The 27,929-nt window shown below is 45.5% G+C and overlaps 1 protein-coding gene and 1 long non-coding RNA gene across 10 annotated transcripts; one reads left to right on the top strand and one right to left on the bottom strand.

Annotated features, from left to right (window-relative positions):
• Window positions 1–250: 250 nt before the first annotated feature.
• LOC144989051 (uncharacterized) lies at window positions 251–3,768 on the bottom strand. Its single transcript, XR_013653189.1, has 3 exons — window positions 3,654–3,768; window positions 3,518–3,581; window positions 251–378 (listed from the first exon to the last, which is right to left on the bottom strand). It is a non-coding gene; the product is annotated as an uncharacterized LOC144989051 (long non-coding RNA).
• Window positions 833–27,929, top strand: letm1 (leucine zipper-EF-hand containing transmembrane protein 1). 9 transcript variants are annotated; one of them, XM_023951960.2, is made up of 16 exons: window positions 833–1,687; window positions 4,781–4,838; window positions 5,549–6,029; window positions 14,084–14,227; window positions 14,452–14,589; window positions 15,643–15,846; window positions 16,008–16,127; window positions 16,231–16,362; window positions 16,434–16,592; window positions 16,790–16,921; window positions 17,913–17,936; window positions 18,328–18,462; window positions 18,547–18,740; window positions 20,221–20,253; window positions 20,687–20,825; window positions 22,891–23,156. In XM_023951960.2, exons 1-16 carry the CDS (start codon window positions 1,603–1,605, stop codon window positions 23,035–23,037), a joined length of 2,325 nt encoding a protein of 774 aa, XP_023807728.1. In that variant the 5' UTR covers window positions 833–1,602; the 3' UTR covers window positions 23,038–23,156. The 9 variants fall into 9 exon arrangements, with proteins under 9 accessions (XP_023807728.1, XP_023807727.1, XP_078796951.1 ...); XM_023951959.2 differs by having other exon boundaries at window positions 20,669–20,825; XM_078940825.1 differs by lacking the exon at window positions 17,913–17,936.

Raw genomic sequence — 27,929 nt, 5'->3', positions numbered from 1 at the left:
GCTTTTTGGTCCTTTGATGGGATGCTGACCACCCTTAAGCTAATAAATTCTCTCCAGTAACCATCACCAAGTGTCTTCTGGAAAGTAAGTGGATGAATGAATAGAGCCTTTCTTGATTTGGATGTATTTTCTTTAACACATTGTGTGAACTCTTTTATTATTATTATTAATAATAATTATTAACATCAATTAAGAGGGAGCCGGTTTAGCTCGTGCTGGTTTGCAGCACCTTCCGTCCGTGAAACCAGGGTTCGACTCCAGGCTGCTCCCTGTTCCCTTTTCTACATCTGTGCCGGTCCCGAGAAGGTTGCATCAGGAAGGGCATCCGGCGTAAAACATTGCCAAGTTTACCATGCGACTTGTTCGCTGTGGCAACCCCTGATGGGAAAAGCCAAAAGAGGAAGGATTAACATTAATTAAGAAAGTCCACAATGCTCACTGAAATGACTTGAAACATTCAAAAGTAACAATAAATTAAAATTTATTGAAAAATAAATAATCAAAATCAGCCATTACATTTGAGTTGGGGGAAATAGAGGAGTTTCAAAGGGAATGGAGAAGTTCTGGATGCTGTTTAAAATGGATTTAGTGCCGATCAGGAGAAGTTCAGTTTTATCATTGTATAGTTTTAGGAAATTAGCAGTAAACCAGGATTTTATTGCAAGAAGGCAGTCGGTGAGGGAAGTGGGTGGAAGAGAGGAATTTGGCTTAGTGGAGATGTAGAGCTGGGTGTTGTCTGCATAACAATGGAAGTGAATCTTGTATTTACGGAGGATTTGACCAAGAGGAAGAAGGTAAATGATAAATAACAGGGGTCCCAGGACAGAGCCCTGGGGCACACCTGTATTGACAGGAGCTGTGTGGGAAGTGAATGTTTTTAATTGAATAAATTGGGGGCGACCAGTGGAACCAGTTGAGGGGTATGTTTGTGACACATATGGCGGACAGTCTGTCTAGGAGGATGGTGTGAGAGATGGTATTGAAGGCTGAGCTCAAAACAAGTAGATGGAGAGTAGGCCAGAGTCAGCAGCAAGGAGGAGGTCATTGGAGATTCTGAGGAGAGCCGTTTCTGTGCTGTGAAGGGGATGGAAGCCAGACTGGAATTGTTATTAAAGGTTATTCTGAGAGAGATGCATTCAAAGTTGTTGATGATTTGCACATCATACACCCTATGGATTTCTAAATATTTTATAACACATTTCATGACAACAGGAGTTCAAGCTGGTGAGCTGGATGTGGATTATTGTAGTTTTCTTTCATTAAATTTAGCACAGTCCCATAAAAAAAGAGCTGTCTTTTATTTTGTAAATTTACCGGAAGTTGGGCCTGATACGGAAGCTTAACCAGGTGACGTTTGACGTCATTGTAGTGTTCGGCCCCGTAACTGTCACCAGAGGCATGAAAGGACATGACATGAGATCAGTTTTCCACTGGTCGTCTCTCCGGGCGTCGTAGATAGTCGACATCGTTCAGGGTTTCAGTGTTTCTATGAAGAGTCTGAGCGGCGCGCGGAACTTTAGCTTTAGCTAGCCAGCTAGCTTACCGAGGAGGAGCGACGGCGAAAGAGCCGATCATCAAAAGCAGCGGATTCCGACTGAAAGCATGGCGTTAATCCTGTTCACGAGAACCCGGGCACCGTTCATGAAAACATCCCGGTCATTCAATAACGAATTCCGGAAACGTAAAGGTAAGATTTTTTTGTTCAAATTGAACCAAATTTCTCATAATCTGTTAGGATCTAGAGGAGCAGTGAATTGTTAGTTGGGTTGACTTGAACCAGGACTCAGTGGATCTTTGGGAAATTCAAGGTGACCGTTGTTTTCTGACGTCTGCTCTCGGAGATGAAAACCTCGCGAGCAGGTGAGCAGAAACGAGGAGCGAGAAGAGATTGTTTTTTATTTTTATTTTTTTCCTAGGCGCAAACAGGAGAAAGGAGGCAGGTTATGTGAGGACAGCCAGCCCGGGTTGGCCTGGCAGCGCCCCCTGCCTCTGCAGCCTGAGGCTGACGCTGTTGCTATGGCAAACGTTCAGCTGACAGACAGCGAGCTCTGCTAAAGACTCCATCATTCAAGGAAACGCTCACTTTTGTCAGTAATACGAGTCTATATTTAGTAACAGAACCCCTCCTTTAGGCCCTCTGAAGAAGGGGTTATCAGAAAAAAACTCTTATTCTGAACAGAATAACTTTAAATGTTCTTAAAGAAAAAAAAACAAAGATGTTTGTTCAAGAATAGGGCTGCACGATGTGAGGAAAACTCACGATTTGCCATATTAGTGGTCAATATTGCGATGACGATATAACTTGCAAAGCAACTAAATACATATTTTCCATTTTACTGCAGTTTCATTTATATAAGAGTCAACATACCTTAAATAATATTCCACATGTATTTAACACAAAAGGGCTCCATCCGATTGGTCAAATGCATAAATGGATTTATTTGATTCACTAAATACTACAAGCTGCCATAGGATTGTTTTAGCACACTTTTGCTGTCTTCGGGGGTCCAGATGACCCCACTCCCAACGTTGGGAGTGGGGTCATCTAGACCCACTAGACAGTGCGCTGAACCTTTTTTCTTCAATGATTTGTGATCTTCACTGGTGTCCATGGATTACATGAAATCCTCTCCACCTTTATCCACCTTTGTCATGGTAGGGAGAACACGTCAATGCAAGGGTGGGGTCATCCAGACCCCACAAAATAGCACAAGGCTTAGGGTAACCATTTACTGCAATTTTCGCCGTCTTTTGCGACATGCGTATTGCACAGCTCGATACCGTGGTAGCGATAAATCTATTCCAGATCATATAAAGAATACAGAATCTGCTTGCATGGAGATAACAGATGAGGAAGAACTCTGTCCCTCTTATTGACCACAACGTTTGTGTGTCTGTTCACTGTGTTCAAATGTTGTAAACTTGGCATTAGCTTCGATCCGGCCCACTGAAGATAGTTGTTTTTCTTCAGTGTTTTTTTTTAAAGAAGTGGACTGTTGTGTAACTAGCAGTGCCGGTGTCGAGATCATGCGTCTTGCAGTTATGTAATATGAAAAGTGATCTCTGACGGTAGTAGTGTGTCTGCTTAATGCATTGAGTCTGGCCTTACAAATAGATGAACACGAAGCCTCGTCCGTCTGCAGAGCCCGCGGCTGTGCTTCTGGCAGCACCAGACAAGCTGCATTCCCTTAGTGAAGGTCACAGCCTTTAATAACGCTCCTGCTCTAAGGGTTCCTGTTGTCTGTATGTTGTTGTAGAACCAGCGGCGTGTCCTTCAGTAAAAGTTTGAGGTGAGACCATCGTCATCCCTCTGGGAGACGGAGGGGGGTGATGATGCTTTCAAGGACCCTCACCTTGTCGTTGACCCGAGCTGCCTAAATCTGGCCTGTCCTCAAACCTTCTAAAGTGGATAACTGACATCCACTTTGGAGGTCTGACTTTAAGGTTAGTCGTGGCAAAGATTAGGACATTATGTAAGGTAACGACTAGATAAAGCAGGGCAATAATGAAAACTCACCCCGCTAAAGCCGTTTTCTGCAGTTTAAGTGGGTTGTTATCTGGAGGTAGATGATCCACGGCTTCTAGGAAAGACCAGGAACCATAAATGTTTTTAACCAAGCCTGGTCTGCAGCTTCACAAACCCCCGTTTGTACCTGAAGGCGCACACGGGGAGCAGAGCCGCGCTTGTTTACGTGCGGGCGGCGTCCGTGCAGCACGTCTCCACATCGGCTGTTTGCAATGCAAAGAACGTTTTCACCTTCAATGATCATTTTCACATCCGAGCTGGGAGTGAAAATGTTTGAATTAGTTGTTTTTACAAAGTCTGAAGGTTCTCCTTTCATAAACCAGATCAGCAGCAGACGTGTAACTGCAACCACAAGGCTGACGGGAATGAAGGGGGAGGAGCCACAGCCGTGGTATGATCCTGTCACCTCTGTGTGACCCCCCCCCAGCGCTTGAGTAATCTACTGTACTTCCAGGCATTTCCGTCTGTGTGCGCTCAGCCAGCGGGGGACGCTGTTCCAGCAACGTCCCCGTTGATGGCTCCTGTTGTGTCACGTTTGGCCGGGCTTTGCTGGATCTGCTCCAGCCGGCCTCGTGACACGCAGAGGAGGGGCGGGAACGCTCTGAAGCTCTGATCTTATTGGCTGGAAGCCTTTTACTCTGTGACGCTGAGAAAGACGTTAGCAGAAGAAATGAGTTAAGTCATTTTACCAGACTGTCCAGAGGAGAAAGACCTCTCCGCTTGGAGTTTGTGGTCTCTTTTAATGGGGGGGGGGGGGGGGGGGTGCAGGTTCTCCCCACCGTCCCAGAATAGGTTCATTCTAGTCAGATGCCCTCTGAAGAAGTCAGCGTGTGTGTCACATTCATTCATATTAATGGTTGCCTCCACATTCCATCACCGCATGACCAGCTCTGAGGGCTGCAGATTTGTGGGGGGTGCAGGAATAACACTCTCCAGGTTCTGTCGATGCTCTGCTCCAGGAACAGCCAGAACCAGAGTGTGGGGGGCTATCCTGTTCATGACACGTTATCCATCAAGCTCCGGATTTGAACCCCCATTCAACCACTTGGCAGCTCCCGTGTTTGGTTTGTCCCGCCCGATGTCCCCCATCTTTCCGTCTTTCCTTTAGGGAATTCTCACTTGATGTTCTGACATGAAAACAGATTTTCCCAGAACATGAAGTCAAGACACAAACACACACTCAGTGTGTTGACTTCACGTGTAACCTTGTGTGTTTTTTTTGTGGTGCCTTCATTGCGTCTCCTTTCTCTGCAGGGAAACTGCCGGATGGAGCCTGCATCAGCTGCACAACTCTCAGACTTACCGGAGAAAAGTAAGAAATCCCTGAAAACGACACACTTTGTGTTTTTCAGCAGATTAAAAAAAATCTGACAGCAATAACAAAATGTGCAACAAAAAGTTGGTCTCTTTTTTTTTTTCCTCTTCTGCATTTGACTTCTTTGTGTTTATTCCTCTGTTCTTCTGCTTCCCTGTTATGTTGACGTCATTTTTTTGTTTTTGTAATCATACTTTATTAACTTTTCAAGAAAAGAACACAACACAAACCAGCACAGCAGATATCTAACTAGTTAAAGGTGCACAAAATCTAGGTTAGAATAACATTTTCTTAAAGAAGTTACTAAATACTTATATAATAAATACTTATTAAATATAAAATGTGAGTCCCTGTTACAAAGTATATCAGCTTTTTCTCGAGGAAGGTGATCCAGATCAGGCTTCCACGTCTTGTTTCACAGGGCACTGAGGCGTTCCATTGCAAAAACCTTAAAAGTCTCTGTGTACCATTGTGTAACGGATGGAGGTTGCACTCGTATCCATTGTAGCAGTAGACATCTCCTAGCCAGGTGTAAAAGTTTTTGGAGCAACCTCAAGTGTCCAGGTAACACAGGCAACCTCCCTGACTGGCCTTAAAGAAACAAAATGGGGTTTGGGTCAAAAGATCTATGAAAAGTTGAGCGGAGCTCCGTAACAACATTTTGCCAAACACAGGGGTGGTAAGTCTTCTGCTGGTTGTCCCCTCAGGTTCGACGGGTTCCGACTTGGCGGCGTAACCCAGGTCCCCAGCTTCTCCAACCCCCTGCCCCAGGCAGGTGACCACCTGGGACCCTTTGAGAGCGCCGACCCTCAGCTGCTTGATTGTGCTTTTGCTGTCGGGCCTTCGCCCTCCGTCACATCCGCCAGTAAGTGGACGATAGCTCATCAGCAGGACATTCCTGGTGTCCGGTGGATACACTCCTCCTGCAGAAGATGGGACGACTCGAAGGTGGAGAAGTCCCTGCGTTCGTTAAAAGACAAGAAAAAGAAGCTGGAGGAAGGAGGGCCGGTGTACAGTCCAACTCTAGATGCAGAACCCGTCAGAAAGACGATCCGGCAGCGAGTCGTGGATGAAATCTGGCACTACTACCACGGCTTCAAGCTGCTGTGGATCGACACCACCATCGCCGGGCGGATGCTGTGGAGGATCCTGAACGGACATCCTCTGTCTCGCCGTGAGAGAAGACAGGTGAGATCAGACAGAACTGACTGCAGGTTATGCAGTAAGTCAAAGTCAAGTCAAGTCAAAGTAACTTTATTGTCAATCTCTACAATGTTTCCACATACATAGAAATTGAAATTCCGTTTCTCTTCAGCTTATGCAGGTTATGCAGTAAGCCCTCTAAGACGGAGCCTCCAGTTTAAGAGATTCATGAGTCATTTCAGTCACGCGGACAAGTTTTTACTTTCTTTTATATACTAACTTTTTATGTGTTTAGATTCCAAATCTTAAGGCTAATGTGAGTCTCAGTATGTGGCAAACATTAATTTAATTGAGTGCTATAAAGCGTTCGTCCCATCGTTTTCCTATTTCTCTTTCTTTATTATTGTATCTTCCTCCATTTAATTCCGCTTAACTCCTTTTTCAATGTTTCAAACATTCAACTATTCAAATGTTCAGCTCTTTCAGCTTTTTCCAGCTATTACTTTTGGTCCTTCGAAACCTTGAACTTCTCAAAATATTCCAGGATTTCTGCCTCTATTGAAATACATGGGGAATCCTTGGTGCAGAAGCTCGCTGGTTCGATACCCGGCTCTGGCATTTATTGTTATTGTGTTTTCACTTTATTTATGCTCAAGTTGGATCATTTTTTTATCTTTTTTTTTGTGCCAATTATCCCCCTTTAAGTTCCATTTTCATTCAGCAACATAACATTCAACCCTGTGCTGCTCCTTCTAGTTCAGATAAACCCCTTTAACAAAAACACATATTCTTTTTATTATTGATAATAGAAAGTAAAACGAGGAACAAACCAACCATAGGAGAAGGTGCTAGAAGGTTCTTGATAAACACTGTATCAGCAGACCTTCAGCACTGAAGACATTCAGCTGCTTGTTAACCGCAGAGAACATGTGAGAGGGCAGGGAAAGGATCGGCCAAAAGCGTAATCACTCAAGACTGTGAAGTGTCGCTCTTTAAACTTTCACCAAAGCCATGCAGCACTGAGACACGCAAACTAGACAAAAGATCTGGCTTTTGAGCCCCTGCAGGCTGTAGAAGCGCGTTGAAGTCCACCTCAGCACCACTGCTAGAAGATTCAACCAATAGTTTTCAGCCGGAAAGAAGTCTGAAAACACCAACAACACGTTTTCTAAAGAGGAAGAGAGACCAAAGTGGAGCTCTTCACCTTAATCTAAGGGAATTCCAAAAACAGTTTTGCTGCAAAAGTCCAACTGTTAAGCACGGTGGTGGGGGTTTCATTATAAGGGGCTGCTTTGCACCAAATTAGGAAGTCCTGAGCGTCTTTCTGGAGTGCAGTTTTCCTTCGTTCCTCGCGGAGGGTATTTTCTAAAAACTACCCACAAGGCTGTAAAAATCCTCGCTACACACTTTATACACTTTTCTCAGACAGAAAGAACATCATCACACTTTTCTTGTTTAAACTCTAAAATGTCTAATCTTTGTAGAAGAAAAAGTCCAGGATTAAAGAATGAAAACAAAGATCTGATTGCCAACAAATGATGTATGGAAATTTGGAAAAGTGAACGTATTCTGTACAGTAGACGCACCATGAAGGAGAATGATTGACAAGATCTACAGCCAATCAGGATGCAGAACACAGGCCGCTGTGTTCAAAAATAAATAAATCGTACGAATTGCACTGAAAAGAATCAGCAGAACAGCAACAAAAAAAAATATCAGCACCGGCTGCATGTATTTAGAAAATCTACATGGGCAAAGACACTTTCTAAAAAGGAAAGTAAGGAACTTCTTCTGGTCCGGGGAGGGGGCTGTCAGGTTTCCTGCTTTCAATGTTTTCCTGCTTCAAGCCCGGTCAGTGTCACACCCCCAAGAGTCGTATACCCCACCACAAAATATCGTCTTGGGGGCACCAAGTGGCCCGCAAGACGCAAGTTTGAGACCCCTGGTTTCAAGTAAAAAGGAATACAAGAAACAAAAACAAAAATCCCCATCTGAAACCACATGAGCTGTGAATGAGTTTAATGTTAGTTTATGAAAGTCATCATCATACAGGCAGGTACATAAATAATAGGACAGTAAAAAAATTCCAACATTTTTGGCTCTATACACCACCACCACAATGGATTTGAAATGAAACTAACAAGATGTGGGTTAACTGCTGACTGTCCGCTTTAATTTGAGGGTTTTTAAATCCAGATCAGGGGCCTCATTTATAAACGTTGCGTACGCACAAAAGAAGGCGTACGCCACTCTCTACGCAATAGTTGAGATTTATAAAAAGCAAACTTGACGGGAAAATGTGCGGTCCTTCACGCAAGCTCTGACCCAGGCGTACGCACAAAAACGGGTGAAATGAGAAACGGCGACACCGTCGGCAGATGGAAGAAACACGTGAAAGTGAAAATGACAATACTGCCTCTCAGAAATAACATGAAGACTTCACAAAGCAAGTCTTACAATTAACAGCTACACGAACACCCGTTTGATCGATCAGCAGTGAGACAAACAAAAAAGATCAAAAGAAAATTACAACATAAATTCAAATGAACACTTATTTGCAAAAAGAAAAGTGAAATATGTTCTGCAATATTGGCATGTTGTGCAATTCATCCTCATAAATAATATAGTTAACAGAACGTAATAATAATGATATTCTCGTTAATGTGTCCGTCAGATAGATAGAGAGAGATGCATTAATTGTCCACTAGGGAAAGTTGTTTTCATATTAAAACATTTCTTCACAAGCTATGGAATTATGGTATTCATGCATATGCCTTTAGTTTGTTTTATTTTTGATAAAACAATGTATGGCGTATGTCTCAGAAAGCAACAAGAAATTATATTTGCGCCGAACGATTTCCCATTTCCACGTCGATTATTACCGACATCTGTAGCTTGTCAGATGCAATTAAATGGCTGGAAATAAAATGCCCCATAACAATGCGTAATGACGCACAATGGCTGATCTTGCGCTCTTAGAAGATGAGGCAAATGGAAGAATTCGGAGTGAACGCATCTTTAGACAGCAAGAAGACTTGCTGGCAAACGAGGACGAGTGGCTTATGAGCCGGTTCCGACTTCCTCGAGCCGTCCTGTTGGAGCTTTTGGGGGGGTGTCACCCGGTGCATCTGGTGCGTCGGTGTTCCCCCTGCGCCTCAGTCACCACTCCACTTAAGGGATTCCCCAATTATTGCCGCCAGTCTCTCATCAAGAGGGGTCAGCTCCGGTGTCGCCCCCCCCGTGGCAGACACACTCTGGCGTTGCAGCGCCAGACGTTTTTTTGCCTTGACTTTGATGTCCGACCATTTCTTTTTTATTTCGGCCACGGTCCGAGGTTGTGAGGCTACAGCATTTTCGGCGTCTGCCACCGTTTGCCAGTCACGTGCCTTTTTGGCATTAGTAATGCCCACACTGTGCCCTCCAAACAACACTTTGCTCCTCTTTTCCACCTAGCCAACGATAACTTCTACTTCACATTGAGTAAAGTTACGTTTTTTTTCATTTCCTCTCGGTGTGTGCCATGGTTTCGCATTCAATGAATATTCATTTGTGGGCGTTTCACGGACTATTTATGGGCAACTATGGGCGTGTCATGAAGCCGCAAAAGCTGCGCTGCATTTAGAATTGGTTGTGATTTATAAAGGGAAAGATGCGTAGGATGTGTGTGCGCACGGTTTTATAAATCCGAATATTTCTGTGCGTACGCACGTCCTATGTTTCATCCGTACGCCACTTCTGACGCAAATCCTACGCAAAGTTTTATAAATGAGGCCCCAGGTGAGTGGTGTAGAAAATCACAACCGTTTCCATCTGTGCCTCCCACTTCTTCAGGAACCTAGAGGTAAGGGGCCAGAACAGTAATCCTAAATCAAACATTCACTTTGTAATACTTGGTTGCAGATCCTTTGGAGTCAAGTTCAGCCTGAAGTCTGGAGCACATAAACATCAGCAGATGCTGGTTTCATTCCTGGTGATGCTCTGCCAGGCCTCCAATGCAGCTGTCTTCAGTTCCTGCTCGTTCTTGATGCATTTTCCTTCAGTTTTATCTTTAGCAAGTGAAACGAATGCTCACTCAGATTCAGGTCAGGCGATTGACTTGGCCATTGCATAACATTCCACTTCTTTCCCTTAAGAAAGTCTTTGGTTACTGTTGCAGTCTTCTTTGGGTCCATCTATACCGTGAAGCGCCGTCCAATGAGTGCTGAATCATTTGGCTGAATATGAGCAGATAATATTGGCCGAAACACTTCAGAATTCTTCCTATTGCTTTTGTCAGCAGCAACATGATCAATATATACAAGAGAGCCATACATGCTCACACCATGACATTACCACCGCCACGCTTCACTGATGAGGTGGTATGCTTAGGATCAGTTCCTTTCCTTCTCCATACTCCTCTCCTTCCATCACTCTGGTACAAGTTGAGTGTGGCCTCATCTGGGATCATAGGATGTTTCAGATGTTGTTTGTCAAACTCTAATCTGGCCTTCCTGTTTTTGAGACTCACTGATGGTGTCCATCTTGTGGTAAACCCTCTGTATTCACTCCGGTGAAGTCTTCTCTTGATTGTCGACATCAACACACACATCCTGGAGTCTGTTCTTGGTCGGACCAGCTGTTGGACTGGGGACAGAATTCTTCGGTCAGTTGTTTTCCGTGGTCTTCCGGGTCGTTTGGTGTTGCTGAGCTCCCCGGTGCGTTCCTTCAATCTAAGAATGTTCCAAACAGTCGTTTTGGCCACGCCTACTATTTTTGCTATCTCTCTGATGGTTTTCTTTGTTTTTTTCAGCCTAATGGTGGCTTGCTTCACTGATAGTGACAGCTCTTTGTATCTCATCTTGAGAGTTGATAGCAACAGATTCCAAATGCATACAGCACACTTTGAAAACCTTTTATCTGCTCATTGTAATTGGGATAATGAGGGAATAACACACTCCTGGCCATGGAACAGCTGAGAAGCCAATTGGTCCATTGACTTTTGGTTCCTGAAGAAGTGGGAGGCACAGATGCAAACTGTTGTAATTCCTTCACCACTCACCTGATCTGGATGTAAAAACCCTCAAATTAAAGCTGAAAGTCTGCAGTTAATGGACATTTTGTGCGTTTTATTTCAAATCCATTGTGGTTGTGTGTAGAGCAAAAACTGTTAGAGTTGTGCTGCTTTCCCATTATTTATGTACCTGACTGTATGTCCTTGTTTGTGTTTTTATCAAAACAGTTACTTTACCCGTTTAGCTTTTTTAAGTAGCTGATAAAAATCTGTCAACTTTGTTCTGATCTCTGAGCAGCAGCGTGAGGCGTTCAGGAGCCTCATACTCCAGTCTTTCTTAAGAGTTACGCCAACATAACCTGCTTGAGTTCAGAGGTCACAGATGGCGGCGAGGACTCTTGTTCCTTCACATTAATCCATGGCGTCTTTAGCCTAATGGGATCAATTCTAGGACGTGCATGCAGATGGAGTCTCTGCCCACCTGTCAGTATGAGGGAAGGCTCCACCGGTTCCCTAAACTGTTCCTTTCTCTGTTCGATCCCGTTTTCATTCGTATCTGAAACGCTGTCAGCTGAAACGTCTTCGTCTGAGCTTCAGTTCTGGCATCACCTCAGACCAAAGGTGATCTTCCCTCCAGCATGCGCTCCTCTGTTACCCGTCATGTCAGCTGCTGCTTCTTCTTCTGCCACGATCTACGTTTGCGTCGGCTCCGGTTTCACGGGACGTGCCGCTGTCTCCTGTGGAGTCGTGTGATTACTCTGATGCTACAACAGCATAAGACGGAAGTTTTAATTCAGCCGCTTCCAAATTTATGTTTGCTGGATGGTGAACCTGGACCACATCAGACTAGTTACTCCGATTCCGATCAACAAACCTTGGAAAATATGCGATGATCTGCTTTAGATTTCAGATCCGTTTAGATCTCCTTTCTAAACCACTTCTGTTCAGGAAAAGCTTTAAGCTTTCTCTAGTGAGTAATCTTCATCTGGTTGGGACAAACAGCTTTAGTGGAGGAGACCACTCCCTTCTCCATTTTCAGTGGATGTAATAAAAGTCTTCTGCAACTCTCGGGCAAATTCCAAGTTGTTCATTACTTCCTGTATAGGACATCCCCTGAAACGCTAAACTGCTAAACACTTTCCTAAACTGGGAACCCTTTAATGAATGAAAGGAAAGACCTTTTCTAAGCTGTCTGCTCTTGTTTTCGATGTGATCTTCTTCCTTTTCTTCTCAAACTTGCCTCCAAACCTTCACACCCTTTGAAGGTCACATCCACCTTCAATCACTGTTCTCGAAAGCTGGTGGTCTGGAAAAGTCAAGTTATGTTAAAGGGCCAATATCCTGCTTTTCTTAAGCCCTTCAGAGTAAACTATATCCATATATATGATCGTATATTACTTTTGGCACACTAAAGATTGATCTGAGTTGATTTCGCAGCTGCTTTAAATCCTTTAAAGACCCAAAGAGTCTTTAAAGAGTGTTTCCCAGTCGTCTTTTCATTATGATTATGCTACTTTTAGCCAAAATCTAAAACCCTGTGTCATTTTCTAGGACGTAGTTTCTGCAGAGCGGCAGGAGCTCATTAGAAATTTCCCTCTGAGTTGTGGGCGGGGCTTTTGGCGTAGAGTAAGCCCTCCCCCCACTTCCTATCACCCATCTGTTTACACTTTCTCCCACTAGCTTACAGTCCCTCACAACCCCAAGCTAACATTAGCGGTGCAACAAAAATAGTTAGTAATATCGTAGCTATCCATCCGTCCAGTTCTGATCCAGATTCCAGCTCAGACCAGGAAAACAAAGACGTTTGTGGATCTATTAGTCTGACAGTGGATGATCAGAACGGGACGGAGCCGGGACATTGTGGCCCCGTCCAGCATATTTTTTTCCAAAAACGATCATGGGCTGAATGCTTCATCGAATTTCCTGTTTCCTCCATTTTTTGGCGCTAAACTTCTTTAGTGTTTCATCTATTTCAACCATTCAACTATACAAATGTTCAGCTCTTTCAGCTTTTTACAGCTATGACTTTGGTACTTCAAATCCTTGGACTTTTCCAGATATTTCAGGATTTCCAGGATTTTTGCCCCCATTGAAATACATGGGGAATCCTTGAAAACAAATATTTTTTGTTATTGTGCTGTTTTCACTATATTTATGCTCAACTTTGATCAGTTATTTGATTTTTTTGTGCCAATTATGACCCTTTAAGTTTAATTTTCATTCAGTAATATAGCATCAACCCTGCATTTTCTTCTGGAAATGCAGCTCCTTCTAGTTTTCTGTGTAAACATCCCTCCTCATCAGAAAAATGCCACAAGAACATGTTGAAAACACTGTTTTCAGTGTCGGTACTTTTTCAAAGTGTTTGTGTCACCAGTTTGTGAGTGGAGTCGTAGTGGTCCCGCTCTGACCCTAGAAACTTCAGCGCAAAAGCCGGATCTCCAGCTTGCAAACGAAGAAGCTCATTTCAGTGTCTGCGGTCCAGGAGCTTCAGTGGACATCCACCATGCTTCCAGCACCACCACCCCATCTGTACCTTTTCACATTCAGCAGACTCCCTCGGAGTGCATTCATCCCACCTGCTTAATCTCCTTTCATGTTCACCTACAACGCTCAGGATTCTGCTTCTAAGCGGTCACCCCCTCCCCCGTCCGCCGTGAGGAGCTTTGTGAGATGATATACATGTCAATGGGTCTGCGGACAAAGGCCTTTTCACCCAGGCTGCCCTAAAGCCCTCACCCCAATGGCCTGCTGGCACGCAGGTGGCCAGAAGAAAGTCTGGCTTTCTTTCCTCTTGGCTGTTTCTGCAGTTTGTGTCTCAGGCCGGTTGCCACCGCCGGACCATGAAGCAGAGGTGGTGCTGCTGTACAGTTCAGTCGTGGTAAAGCGCTTCCTGCTGGTCTGCAGCCTCGCGGTTTGTTCACGTGTTGACTCAAAATGCTGACTGTTGAAAGGTGTGGCGGACATATGCTGTGGCTCTCTGCACACATGCTGCTCTCTCCTGGAGCTGCAGGTTTCTCCACAGGTGGTCCAGATCCATACAGAGACCCTCACAAACGAGGCCAGGATGCGATGGAACGATGGTCACATTCTTCCGTTTTCTCCTCAGTTCCTGAGAACCTGTGCAGACGTCTTCCGGCTGCTTCCTTTCCTGGTCTTCATCATCGTCCCGTTCATGGAGTTTCTTCTTCCCGTCGCCCTGAAGCTTTTCCCCAACATGCTGCCGTCCACCTTCGAGACACAGTCAAAGAAGGTAAGCGGCGGCGGCGGCCTTCTGACGCCTGCCCATCAGGAGGCGAGGCTTGCTGGAGTTCAGAGCAAACTTTAAACTTTTGTAAATATTCAGGCAGAAATCGTGGAAGTTATCATGAAGTAAACATGTTTATGTGTACAGAAAGTCTGACTTTTCTTTTGACTATTTAAAGCTGATATGAACCTAAAACGGACGTTCATGTGGAAATGTTGTTCTGCTTTTAGGAGGAGAGGTTGAAAAAGGAGCTGAGGGTCAAACTGGAGATGGCCAAGTTCTTGCAGGACACCATAGAGGAGATTGCCCTGAGGAACAAAGCAGCTAAAGGCAACGTGACGGAGGAGTTCTCCACCTTCTTCCAGAAGGTGAGCTGTGATTGAGACGCGTGAACCTCAGCACCGCCCCCTGCTGGCTGCTGAAGCGCTCAACAACTCTGACCCGTTCAGACCAGTGGTCCCAAACCTTTTTTAGGCCGCAGACCCGTTAAATGTCAGACAATATTTGGACCGGTCCAAGCGAAGCTGAAGTTGGCATTTATTTAAGCTTCTGGTTTCTGGAAATACTATGTTTCAATTTAAAGTGCTGCTAAATGGAATGAGTTAAAAAAAGAAGAATTGAAATCCAATAAAACAAAGCTGTTGATTTGTAGAAGTTGTGCCTGAATTTGGAATAAAGGCGACGTTGCAGGCAGTTTTTTTATAGAGCGCCATTGTAACAATAATAACTCATCTTTCAGTGCAAAAAGATTAATCCTATTTTTGGTCATTACATCTTAAGTCTTTGTGTATTTCTCTTTAATACAGAGGAGTATTTTCTGCGCTAAAGTTTCTGAACAGGTGCCGGCCTTGTCTATCTTCTATTCTGAAAGGTTTCCACAAATCTGCACCTTTTTTGTAAAACACTTGCAGCTTGTGTCTATTTTCTTTGTAGTCTTGACTTCCATTCAAAGATGACGTCGTTTTTTAACCTACAAAGTGGAGGCTAAAAACAACTACCAAATAAAACGGTACCCTCCTAAAACTGGAATTCTCTACATACAGAAATAAATCCACAATAAATACAACTTTATTTGCAGCGTCCGTGTAACAGTCCTTATCTCTGGTTTCATCCCTAAAGAAAGTTTGTTTTTTATTACCTTTGCTAGCGTTGGGCTTTTAATTCAGTGGTCGGAGCTGCTGCTTTCAGAATGCAGCAAATGTATTTAGGACATGCGCCAAGTGGCCCACAGAGAGGTACCGGTCCGCAGCCCGGGGTTTGGGATCCACCGATTTAGAGGACGAGAAACACGGCTCCATCCCTGCATGGCCTTGGTTAGCAGTGGGGGCTCGATAAAAAGTGACCCGACTAGAGGACAGTTTTGTTTCTATGCTCAATCCACCTTAAACCGCTGAATGTGACTGAACTTGTGGTTCCTGTAGATCCGGGACTCTGGGGAGCGTCCCAGCAATGAACAGATCATAAAGTTCTCCAAGCTGTTTGAAGACGAGCTCACTCTGGACAACCTGACCAGACCTCAGCTGGTGGCGCTCTGCCGCCTGCTGGAGCTCCAGTCCATCGGGACCAACAACTTCCTCCGCTTCCAGCTCATCATGAAGCTCAGGGCCATCCGTGCAGATGACAAGGTACCTCCCCAGAGCTCAGCCGCCGCAGACTCCTGTCTTCACTTCTGCTTTTGGCTCGTTCAGTGTGAAGAGAAGCGTTTGATGTTGAGGAGAGAGTTCATGTGACAGCGTGATACTTTAAGTAAATGGCTTTTGCACACGTCTACGGTCTGTGTTTCCAGCTGATAGCAGAGGAGGGAGTGAAGAGCCTGAACGTCAACGAGGTGCAGGCGGCTTGTCGCGTCAGAGGGATGAGGGCTCTGGGAGTCACAGAGGAACGACTCAGGGAGCAGCTGGGACAGGTACCAGTTTTCTGTTTTTAAGACTTTTTCAGCATCCATACTGTGGCACTAGTGAGGTGGGGTGGCTCCCTGGTGATCTTCTCTGTCTTGCCATGTCCCTCAGTGGTTGGAGCTGCATCTGAACCAGCAGATCCCCACCTCCCTGCTTCTGCTGTCTCGAGCCATGTACCTCCCCGACACGCTGTCTCCCGCTGACCAGCTGAAAACCACCCTGCAGACCCTCCCTGAGATGGTGGTACGTTCACTGTGGCACGCGCCGCACAAACCCATTTTGGGCTTTAGAGGCTGATGGTACTACCTCTGCAGACCAAAGAAGCACAGCTGAAGGTGGCAGAGATGGAGCTGTCCAAAGTGGACAACAAGACCAAACTGGAGACGATGCTGCAGGAGGAGGCCGCCATACGCCAGGACACCAAGGACCGGGAGATGGAGAGGTTGGCTGACGCTGCAGAGAAAGCTGCCAAGGTGAGGAAGTGAAGAGGACATGGTGGTTTACAGGACTGGAGGAAGATGTGGAACAGGGAGTGAGGATCTGGATACTTGCTGAGACTCTGGTGTTACATTGCTGACGGACTGACGCCGGGTTTCAGCAGGATTCAGTTTGCTCTGAGGCTTTTTCGTGAGTCTCTTCATGTTTTCGGTTGAACGCTTTTGTCCTGCAGGAGGAGGGCGAGTTGGAGCTTGCGGCGAGCAGAGCAAGATACAGCGAGGCAGAGACGGCATCCCTGAAGGCTAACGGAGCGTCTCATTCAGAGACACTGCGGGACACGGCTCCTGTTGTGGACGGGCTGAAGGTAACATCATCTCTGATGCCTCCAAGCACTCAGCATTAGCTAGAAGCTGTGCCACAGCCACTACTTACATTCTGCCCATTTGTCTGGTGTGAAATGTCTGTCTTTCGTGATTCATGAGTGTTTTTTGCGTTTGTCGTTCGTCGATGTGTGCAGATGTCCGTGGAAGGTTTCGGTCAATGGATCTTCACGTGAATTTGGTGTTTGGTTGGTTGAGACTCATGCAGTTTAGGCGTATTTTTCGATATTACAGACAATGTATACAATCGTGCATGATATTTTGTGAGATGCATATGTAAATGTGTGTCTGTCCACTAGACTTTTCACGCATGAACCTCTAATGTATAACTTTTCTATCACGTATACGGCGCACATATCATGTTCAAATTATGTAATTGACGCACGATAAACAGCACAGTAATCACACGGTTCATGTTTTATGTTGATTTACGTGGTTCATTCGTAGTTCTGTGGTTTTATCGTGTTTCATTCCAGTTACATCTGTGAACATTTCACGTATAGACCACTCACTTTTCCCACGTGGATTCACGTTTGACCCCTTTCTTTGCGTCAAACGTCTGTAGTGGCTGTGCGACACGGCCTTTTAGAAGCAGTAGACGTGTCCTACTTTACATTGTTGGATGGACTTTCTGCTTCCGGTGACAGACCTAAAACTTGGAAGCAGAAATGCGAAATGATTCCGGTTGATTTGAGTTGAAAATCGGTCCGATCATCGGGCAAAGCCAGCAGTTTGATGGAAGGATCTCTGGACCACAGTTTGGCCTTTTGCTTCTGTTCTGCTGAATCCATCATCAGGAGTACTAACCTGCTCAGCTGCTTTCAGTGGTGGATGCTGGGAAATGAGCCCAGACCTATCAGATATGTTCCGTTGCTCCACGTGTTGACGTCATGGAGCATTGTTGTGTTCTTTCTGTTTTCTCTCACCCCTTTGTTGCCACCGTTTGGATGGGATTTGTCCTCTCTGTTTGAACAGTTGCAGACATATCTACGCTTCCAGGTTAGCATCTATTATGCGCCCCCCCCCCCCCATGACCCTGCAATTATCCTTGATCCCAACGTATGTAGTGTGTACTTCTGTGTATAGTTTTGGTTTGTCATCAGAATTTAGGAAAAGAAAACCTGAAAACTGCTCATTCCAGCTGTAGAGACGCCCCGGATTCCCCTTCCTACCTTTCTGAATAATTCTGTTTGGAACCCCCCCACCCTCTTTCTGTCAATGCACCCCCCCTGCCCTCGTCCTCTGACCCCCCACGTATCAGCTTTGCATGTCTGCTCTCCCACGAGCGTCCCTCCAAAAACCAAGCGTTGAATCCAGTTTCAACAGACATGTTCTAGTTTTTGGAATACACGTTTGACTTTATTTTGTCATTTGTCTCTCAACCTTTCAGGATGAAGAGATCACCAAAGAAGAGATTGATCTGCTGAGTGACGCCTGCTCCAAGCTGAAGGAGCAGAAGAGACTGCTGACTCTGGAGAAGGAGGAGCTGGAGGACCTGAAGGACGATGTTCAGGAGTACAACGAGGTGCTGAACAGAAACATCCTGCTTTAACGCCGGCTGTCCTGGAACGTTGTGTCCATGCAGCAGCTCACTGCCTCTGTCCTCCAGGACCTGGAGGAGATCAAGAAAGAGTTTTCTAAGAGCGGCCAGGAGAAGGCCATCGAAGAGTCCAAGGCCAGCAAACGTCTTTCTAAGAGAGTCACCCGCATGATCGGACGCATCGACAAGATCATCACAGAGCTGGAGAACGACAAAGTCATCCTGGACGGACAGGTGGACAGTGGAGCCACCCCACCTGTCGGGTAAGAGCAGCTCATTCACCTGTGTGTTACTACACATGCAGCACCGTCGTGCTTACTGTTGAATATGAATTCGAACACAGGTTTCAGTTTGGGAATCATTCCTGCTTCAGTTATTAGTGTCAGATTGGATGGGAATCCACTTCTGACTGTGCTAAGACACAAGTACAGATGCTTACTGCTGGATTCTGCTCCCTCTTGTGGAAAGATCCCCAGAAACTGAGCGTTTCCAGAATTGTTCCTCTGAAGGCTCGTGAAACAAAGAACACGTTTCTGTGGAGGGGAAATGATTTCCAGGCAGCGTTCTGAAAAAACCAGAGGAGCAGCGTGGACGCCCACTCTGAGACCGTACGAACGCTTCATAACCTGCAGGAACATTCAGAGCTGATGAAGGTTAAAGGCCTTTCAGAGGAAAGTATATCCATAGATATGAGCATTTGTTACCTTTGCCACACTAAGGAACCATTTTTTATGAAATACGAGTTATTTTTGCAGCTCATTTTCCTACCAGTAAGTAAGACGACTCAATCTCTGAGGCTCCGCCTTTCTCTCCTTTTGGGTGCCGCCCATTTCATGACATCATATAGAGTCGGCCTCAGCAGCATGTCTGCGTTTCTCCCACGAAAAAAAAACATCTGAACTTTTCCAAAGAAGGATGTTCATATTGATCACATTTAAATAAAAGCGTTTAGCCGATCACCGCTAGCTCCACTGAGAAAGTGGGCGTGTCTGTTAGCCTGGCGGCGGGGCTGGCAGCACAGACTCTTCCTGGAAGGGGCGGGTCCTCATTTTGTGATGTCACAATGTGAGGACCCACTCGTTTTGGTGGATTGGGAGGGGCTGGTGCTCAGAGAGCAGGTTTTTAGAGGAATACTTAGAAATGAATGAATGGATCAAAATACTGCTTTGGGGTTGTTTTTGTGAGGAATGAACATTTTAATACACTTCAAAGCTAAAAAAGTTGATTTTGCTTGATTTAGGCCCTTTCAAAATAGTTCCAATAATAACGTAAGGGACAGACCCTTAAATTCCTCCTTAAAAGTCCCCCTTAAGCGCTATGATGATAAAAGATGTTTTGGTTTTAGAATAAAACAGTTAAAGAGACAAACAAAAGAACCTTCTGAAGACTTTTCTTCGTTCCATTATCTTTTCAGCGCCACCTGCTGCTCAGTCTGAACTGCTGGTTCAATTCTTTCACGTTCAGAAATAGAAATTGTTTCTGAATTTCACTTCCTGCCTCTTTGCATTAAAGTAGTAGTAGGAACGTCAGCTTTGTTCTCCAGAACGCTGCCTGTGGATCATTCCCTCTTATCTGTCTGAACTCAGAACCATCATCTTCATCCACATCATCTCCTTCACCTGCTCATCATCATCAGTACTTCCAGTAAATTGTGGTGGAGATAACCAAATTAATGGCTTTAGGACTTTAGCGTTTGCAGGTGTAAAAACAACTCCAATTCCTAATCTGCTGCAAATTTCACAGATTATTCCTAACTAAATATAGCGATGCCACAAGGTAAGCTGAACAGCTTCAAGCTGCCGTCTGATTGCTTGTCAGATGCTGGTGTTGCATTGTGGGTGTCAGAAGCTGGAATTGTGCCTGACATGATCAAAGCTTCACCCGCTTCTGCTCTTCCTCTAATGAGCCGCTGTCTTCTGACTTTACCAGCACGGGTGTTGGATTTCATCCCGTCACCCCGCTGCCTGATTTGCATCATTTGGGCCGACGGGTTCTTTCCCTCTAATCCAGCTGCTGAAGTGGTGAACTTGCCTGCAAGTTCCTTTTTGGTTGTAATTCAGCATGAGTTAACTGAAGCCACGAAACGGGCCTGGCCCCGTCACATCTGGTGAATGCAGCCTGGTTGCTGTTCCGGCTCTTCTCCACCACACTTTACCTGCCGCCCAAGCCGGTAACTGTTTCCTGTATGCAGTCTGTTCTACACCTTCAGGGAGAACCTGATCAGCATCACCGAGCTCATCAACGTCATGCGGCAAATCCAGAACATCCCGGAGGAGAAGCTGCTCCGGATCGCCGAGGCCCTGGACGACAACAAAGACGGGAAGGTCGACATCGACGACGTCATCAAAGTGCGAACCATTCCCTAACACAAGTAGTAGTTCCACAGGAAGTGCTAGACCCGGGTTGTGTCTGAATTCCTTCACTACTGTCCGAAGCTCCATTTCCAAAATCCAGAGCCCTAGAAATTTCCCAAAAGTCTCTACGAAAAGCCAGTGTGCATCGATGCTCACTAGATCAGCGAATATAGACCACAATGCATTGCGCCAGAACAATATTTGCCCAAAAAATGTATTTTATTAACAAACTATCAACGTTTTTATCTTCAGAAGACACTGGACTCATAAATAATCGTCACAAAACGCTCATATAAATTAGATTTTAACTTCCTGAAATCTATGACGTCATAACCGCCGTTTAAAAAAAAAAGTACCAAGAGTGGCGTCTGAACTGCTTTGAAAATTCAGGGCTCTACATAGTAGCACTATCTAGTTTTTTAGTAGTGAGGCGTTAGGGTGGGAATTCAGACACAGCCCCAGTGTTTGCAACCTTTAACCTTAGAAGAGTCATTTAGTCCGGTTTCTTACTGACCGGAACAAACCGGTTAGAAAAGTCAACTGGATTTATGTTTTTGTGGCCATAATTCAATCTGTTTTAAATGTAGCTTTTAAAAATATTTAGATTACGCGAATTATAACAGTTTCCTATTCTTCTAAATGTTTTTTATTTTTATGAGCAGCGCATAAAAGGTCCTTTCAAAATAAAATGCACCCCATGTCAAATAAGATCCTTCTGCTGCAGCAGCTTGAATTAAAAAAGACACTTTCTATGAAGACGACTTTATTGTACCTTCGTTCTTCTTTATATTGGTGTAGAATCCAATTAATTAACAGAATTAACAGAAAATCTGGACAAACATAAAAAGAAACTCTGCAAATGAAAAGAAATGAAGCTGCAAAAAAAAGAAAACTCTGCAAATGAAAAGAGCCAGCGTCTACGACGGAGTTTTAGGGCCACGTCGAGGGAACAAAATTCAGATTAAAGTCGTCATGTCGACTTTAATCTCGTCATGACGAGAAAAAACTCGTCGTGTCGAGATAAAAGTCGAAATAAAGTTTCAAAATAAAAGTAGCAATGTTGCACGAGAGCAGTGAAGCTGAGTCTTTCAGGAGTATTCAGTGTTATGGCTAATGTTAGTGAGCTAGTGGCTTTGTATTTAAGAGTTTACGACAGAGTTTTATGGCCACCAAAAAAAAGTAATTTTATTAGGAGATAAAAACTCGTAAATTTACGGGAAAAAGTTCATAGATTAACAAGGAGAAAACACCGAAGTTGTCTGTTTATCTGAGCCTAGCTTGAAGATGAAAGATGTAGAGCCTTTTGTGAAGCTTTATTTCCGGATTATAGGTTTAAAACAAAGAGATTCTGAACCTTTTGGCGACTCAAAATCAGATTATTTTCCGTGTAGCAGTCTTTCCGGGGTTCGGTGTCGGTAAAGCGGACTTTCATATGTAAAATAAGGAGCTCAGAGACACGTTTGGGTGTAGAGGATCGCTGCAGCCTTTATTCTCCCTTTCTTTCACATAACCTGAAGTTCATCTGTCACATTACGTCATGAATCTGTCATCCGATCACCAATGCGGAAGTAAACAGTGTTACATACGCCCACTCCTGCAGATGAAGCGACCCGTTTGATCATTAAAAAACAAAGATGAATGAAAATAGTCTGTTATATTAGCATTGCAACGTTGAAAAAGGCAAAAAGTGCTTCTCCTCCTCAGATGGAAGCATCACACAAACATAGAGATCTTGTCTTTGGTGGAGGAAGAAAGGATTCTAGCAAACAGCTGCAGGGACACCCGATGGCTTCATCGGTCTGCAGAGTATGGAGGCATCCACATGGATGATATCTGGAACGAGGACTGTAGTCAGGACGGTGGAGTCAGTTCCAAACAAACAAAAGCACAACTTTTCCTACTTGGAGGGAACATTTTCCTGTTAACGTGATGGCTTTAAAGAGGATTGTGTTATAGAAAACGCACCGAAATCCTATTTCTTTGCTGAATCTGAGATAAAAGAGTTGATTTTGCGCCTCAAATCCTTTCCTAACTGTCCTGGCTGTGTTTTCTGTTGCAGGTGGTGGAGCTGATCGACAAAGAGGACATCGACGTCTCCACCTCGCAGGTCGCCGACATCATGGTGATGCTGCAGAAGGAGGAGAAGCTGATGGAGAAGGCCAAAGAGAAGGCCGAGAAGGAGCAGGCAGCCACACGCAACAGCTAACTCCGCCCCCTCCGCACATACACTGGAGTGAAGGAGCAGTGCGGCGCCTGTGTCCGCCACAGGACTCTGAAGGCAAACAGGGCGTCATTACTATTTTAAAAAAGAGATTGTTCCACAAAGCTTACTGTCTTTCTAATGTATAGGCCGGCATAGAGGGGGGTTACAAGGTGTAATTATGTAGTCTGTGCCGATTTTTCTCGCCATTCACGCCACTCATATTCTCTCATAGAAACCAGCCGTCGTTTCTGAACTTTGCACAGCAGCCGTCATTCCCGTTTGTTTTTGTTTAGCTCCTCCCATGTTCGGCGTGGACGGCTGGCGGTCACCAAACATGGAGTTGATGCTGCAGCTAAGAACCTTAGACTGAATCAAAGAATGGAGGTTTACGTTCCAGCCGTTGCGTGTCTGCGCTTCGGCTGTCGGAATCGTTGCACATTTGTCCCCAAAGCAAAGGACAGAAGTTTCAACCTGAGCTGAAACTTTGACAGCGCTGCTATAGATTAACGTCTGCCTGACACGCGGACGTGGACTCTGTGGGTGGATCTCCACGCCTAACGGGGTGGTGCATGCTGGGGAATCATGTCTCCTGCGATGCAACAACCAAAGCGGCAGCACAAATCATTCGTCGTCCGATGCAGAAGCTTCTGGGTTTGCAAAAAAAGACTGAATGTTTGTGAAGTCCTTAAATGCAGCATGAATGAGGGTGGTCTTGAGTTTCAAAGTGGCCTATTAACCACTCATCTTATGGTAGAAATGCTGTAGAAATGTATTTCTTTTTCCTACTTGAGGAGGTTTTCTTTCACGTGTACTTCAGATGAGTTGTTTCTTCTTCTATGCACCACAGCCATGAATGAGTGCAGGTCCTGAGAAGGGCCTGCCAGCATGAAGACACACTTCCAGGTAAACGTTGACCGGAAAGTGAGTCTTCATGGTAGACTAACGCAAGGTTCCATGTCGAGGTCATTCTTCTCGGCATCAGCTGAGCTGAAGGGGGCGGTGACCGTTTTCAGGTATCCTTGTTACTTCAGAGGCGGGGCAGTAACGGATCCTCATCCGCAGACTTTGCTCTAGCGGTGAAAAGCAGCTGCAGGAATGAAGAACTTCTTCCAAACTGGATTATGTCTGATGTTTTTGCTTCATTTTTGATTATGAAATATTTTCTCTGAAACAAATTGTGCTTTGAATGTCAGATCAGAGGTGAAGCTAAAAGGACTTTATCAGATTTGTCTCCTTTAGAAAACAAAGCTTGACTTTGTGTTGTTGGTCCGGCCGGTGCAGTGCAGAAGGACAGGGGGGCCGCTGGAGATCACGGGGGGGGGGGGCCGCTGGAGATCACGCGGCGGCTCCGTTTGTCCTTGTCTGCAGTTTGCTGTCACGCGCCGGCATGATGAAGAGCGTCTGGGTCTGTGGAGAAGCTCTTGGAGCTGGGAGGCCGGCGTGCCTGATGGGGGCGAGGGCCCGGCGCTGCCTGGGATGAGTCAGGCTGATGGGTAAACACTCCACCCATACAAGGGCAGAAGCTGGAGTTGGAGGGGTGTGTTTAGGTCTAAGGCGCTCTGGCGCGACGTGGCACGCCCTCTGACACATCAGTCAGCGGTAAACATGTCAGAGCACCAACACGAAAGCGTCTCCCTGGGGGGGCTGTGTCCCCCGATGCCCCACAGGCCCAATGGAGAGGAGAAAAGTTCCAGCAGGAGGTGAACCTCTCTGGAGTTTCAGCCTTTTCTGGCTGTCATTATTTCTATTAAAGGAACTCCTCCTCCTCCTCCTCTTCCTCTCTGTCATTTAAGCACTGATGGTCACCAATGGTTCTGCGGCACCTCAACTGCTGTTTTCCTCTGGGTTTGAGGCTCCCGCTCATGGAGAAAGGGGGCAGTCGTGCTCCCCCCACACTGCTGTCGTCGATTCGGACGGGAAAGCTGTCGGTTACGAAAGGATCAAAGGATCCGGCCTGGACTGAGAGACGGGGAGGAGTTTCAGCAGAACATCTCTGTCCCGCTGAATGTTGGTCCATAACAGCTTTTTAAAGCTCATGACTCAGCAGATCTCTGCTCTGTGTGTTCGGACGCTGCAGAAAAGTCCTCCTCTATGCTGGTGCTGGTCATGGAGAATCCTTGAGTGTGAGACGGCGTGAATGTTGAGTTTAGGAGGAGGAAACAGGAGTCGTCATTTTCAGTTTGTCACGCAAAACAGCAGGAAATGGCGTTTTTATTTAGTTTTGCATTCATTGTGCAACAACAGATTTAAAGGACATCATTGTTTGATGAGTGGTCAGTTTTTGTAAGGGGGGGGACACTGAGACTATAACGTTGAGATGTTAATCGGGAACGTTGAGACGTTAACCGTGGACGTGGAGACGTTAACCTGAGACATTGAGACGTTAACCGGGGACATCGAAACGTTAACCGGGGACGTTGAGACATTAACCGGAGACGTTAACTGGAGACATTAAGACTATAACCGGTGACGTTAACCGGGGACGTTGAGACGTTAAACGGAGACGTTAACCGGAGACATTGAGACGTTAACCGGGGACGTTGAGACGTTAACCGGAGACGTTAACCGGAGACATTGAGACGTTAACCGGAGACATTGAGACGTTAACCGGAGACATTGAGACGTTAACCGGAGACATTGAGAGACTAACTGGAGACATTGAGACATTAATCGGGGACGTTGAGACATTAACCGGGGACATCGAGACGTTAACCGGGAAAGTCGAGACGTTAACCGGGGACGTTGAGACATAAACCGGGGACGTTGAGACGTTAACCGGAGACATTGAGACGTTAATCGGGGACGTTGAGACGTTAACCGGAGACGTTACCCTGAGACATTGAGAAGTTAACCGGGGACGTTAACCGGAGATGTTGAGAAGTTAACTGGAGACATTAACCGGAGACACTGAAATGTTAACCAAGGACGTTGAGATGTTAACTAGAGACGTTAAGACTAACCGGAGACAATGAGACGTTAACCAGAGACATTGAGACGTTAACCGGGGACATCGAAACGTTAACCGGGGACGTTGAGACATTAACCGGAGACGTTAACTGGAGACATTAAGACTATAACCGGTGACGTCAACCGGAGACGTTGAGACGTTAATCGGGGACGTTGAGACGTTAACCGGAGACGTTAACCGGAGACATTGAGACGTTAACCGGGGACATTGAGACATTAATCGGGGACGTTGAGACATTAACCGGGGACATCGAGACGTTAACCGGGGAAGTCAAGACGTTAACCGGGGAGGTTGAGACGTTAACCGAAGACATTGAGACGTTAATCGGGGACGTTGAGACGTTTACCGGAGACGTTACCCGGAGACATTGAGTAGTTAACCGGGGATGCTGAGACGTTAACCAGAGACATTGAGACGTTAACCGGGGAAGTTAACCTGAGATGTTGAGAAGTTAACTGGAGACATTAACCGGAGACATTGAAATGTTAACCAAGGACGTTGAGATGTTAACTAGAGACGTTAAGACTAACCGGAGACAATGAGACGTTAACCAGAGACATTGAGACGTTAACCGGGGACATCGAAACGTTAACCGGGGACGTTGAGACATTAACCGGAGACGTTAACTGGAGACATTAAGACTATAACCGGTGACGTCAACCGGAGACGTTGAGACGTTAACCGGGGACGTTGAGACGTTAACCGGAGGCGTTAACCGGAGACATTGAGACGTTAACCGGGGACATTGAGACATTAATCGGGGACGTTGAGACATTAACCGGGGACATCGAGACGTTAACCGGGGAAGTCAAGACGTTAACCGGGGAGGTTGAGACGTTAACCGAAGACATTGAGACGTTAATCGGGGACGTTGAGACGTTTACCGGAGACGTTACCCGGAGACATTGAGTAGTTAACCGGGGATGCTGAGACGTTAACCAGAGACATTGAGACGTTAACCGGGGAAGTTAACCTGAGATGTTGAGAAGTTAACTGGAGACATTAACCGGAGACATTGAAATGTTAACCGGGGAAGTTAACCTGAGATGTTGAGAAGTTAACTGGAGACATTAACCGGAGACATTGAAATGTTAACCAAGGACGTTGAGATGTTAACTGGAGACGTTACCCGGAGACATTGAGTAGTTAACCGGGGATGCTGAGACGTTAACCAGAGACATTGAGACGTTAACCGGGGAAGTTAACCTGAGATGTTGAGAAGTTAACTGGAGACATTAACCGGAGACATTGAAATGTTAACCAAGGACGTTGAGATGTTAACTGGAGACGTTAAGACTAACCGGAGACATTGAGACGTTAACCGGGGACGTTGAGACGTTAACCGGAGACGTTAACCGGGGACGTTGACATGTTAACCGGAGATATTGAGAAGTTAACCGGAGACGTTAAGCGGAGACATTAAGACTAACCGGATACATTGAGACGTTAACCGGGGACCTTGAGACATTAACCGGGGAAGTCGAGACGTTAACCAAGGACGTTGAGTGCACTATATGCCGACTGGTGGGCAGCTTCAGCAGCGTCTGCGGTTCGTTATTCTCTGACCAAACGGCTGGTTTGAAGGTTGAAGTTGTGGAAACGTGTTTGTCCTCCTGAACACAGCTGATTTAGAGGAGAATTCAGAGGAAGCTTTCAAAGATCTCATCTGATTCCATTATTTAGGAGTGAAACTCCAAATGATGACGAGCACAGGCGCTGAAATGTTTTCGATGTTATTTATTCACTGACTGGGTTTCCGTGGTATTTCTGCCGCTGGCAGACGCTGCTCAGGACCTCAACCAAGCTTCAGGGATTAATTTGGGCTGAAAACCATCTTCTTTTTTATTTTTGGACATTTTTGTGTAAAGAGAGCATCACTGAACTAAAGAATCAAAAGTGTAATAAACGATAAAGATGTTTTCCTTTT

The sequence above is a fragment of the Oryzias latipes genome, chromosome 22 (assembly GCF_053564925.1).
Source record: "Oryzias latipes strain Hd-rR chromosome 22, Olatipes_Hd-rR_3.1".
NCBI classification, from domain to species: domain Eukaryota; kingdom Metazoa; phylum Chordata; class Actinopteri; order Beloniformes; family Adrianichthyidae; genus Oryzias; species Oryzias latipes.
This window is presented reverse-complemented; position numbering and strand designations above follow the sequence as displayed.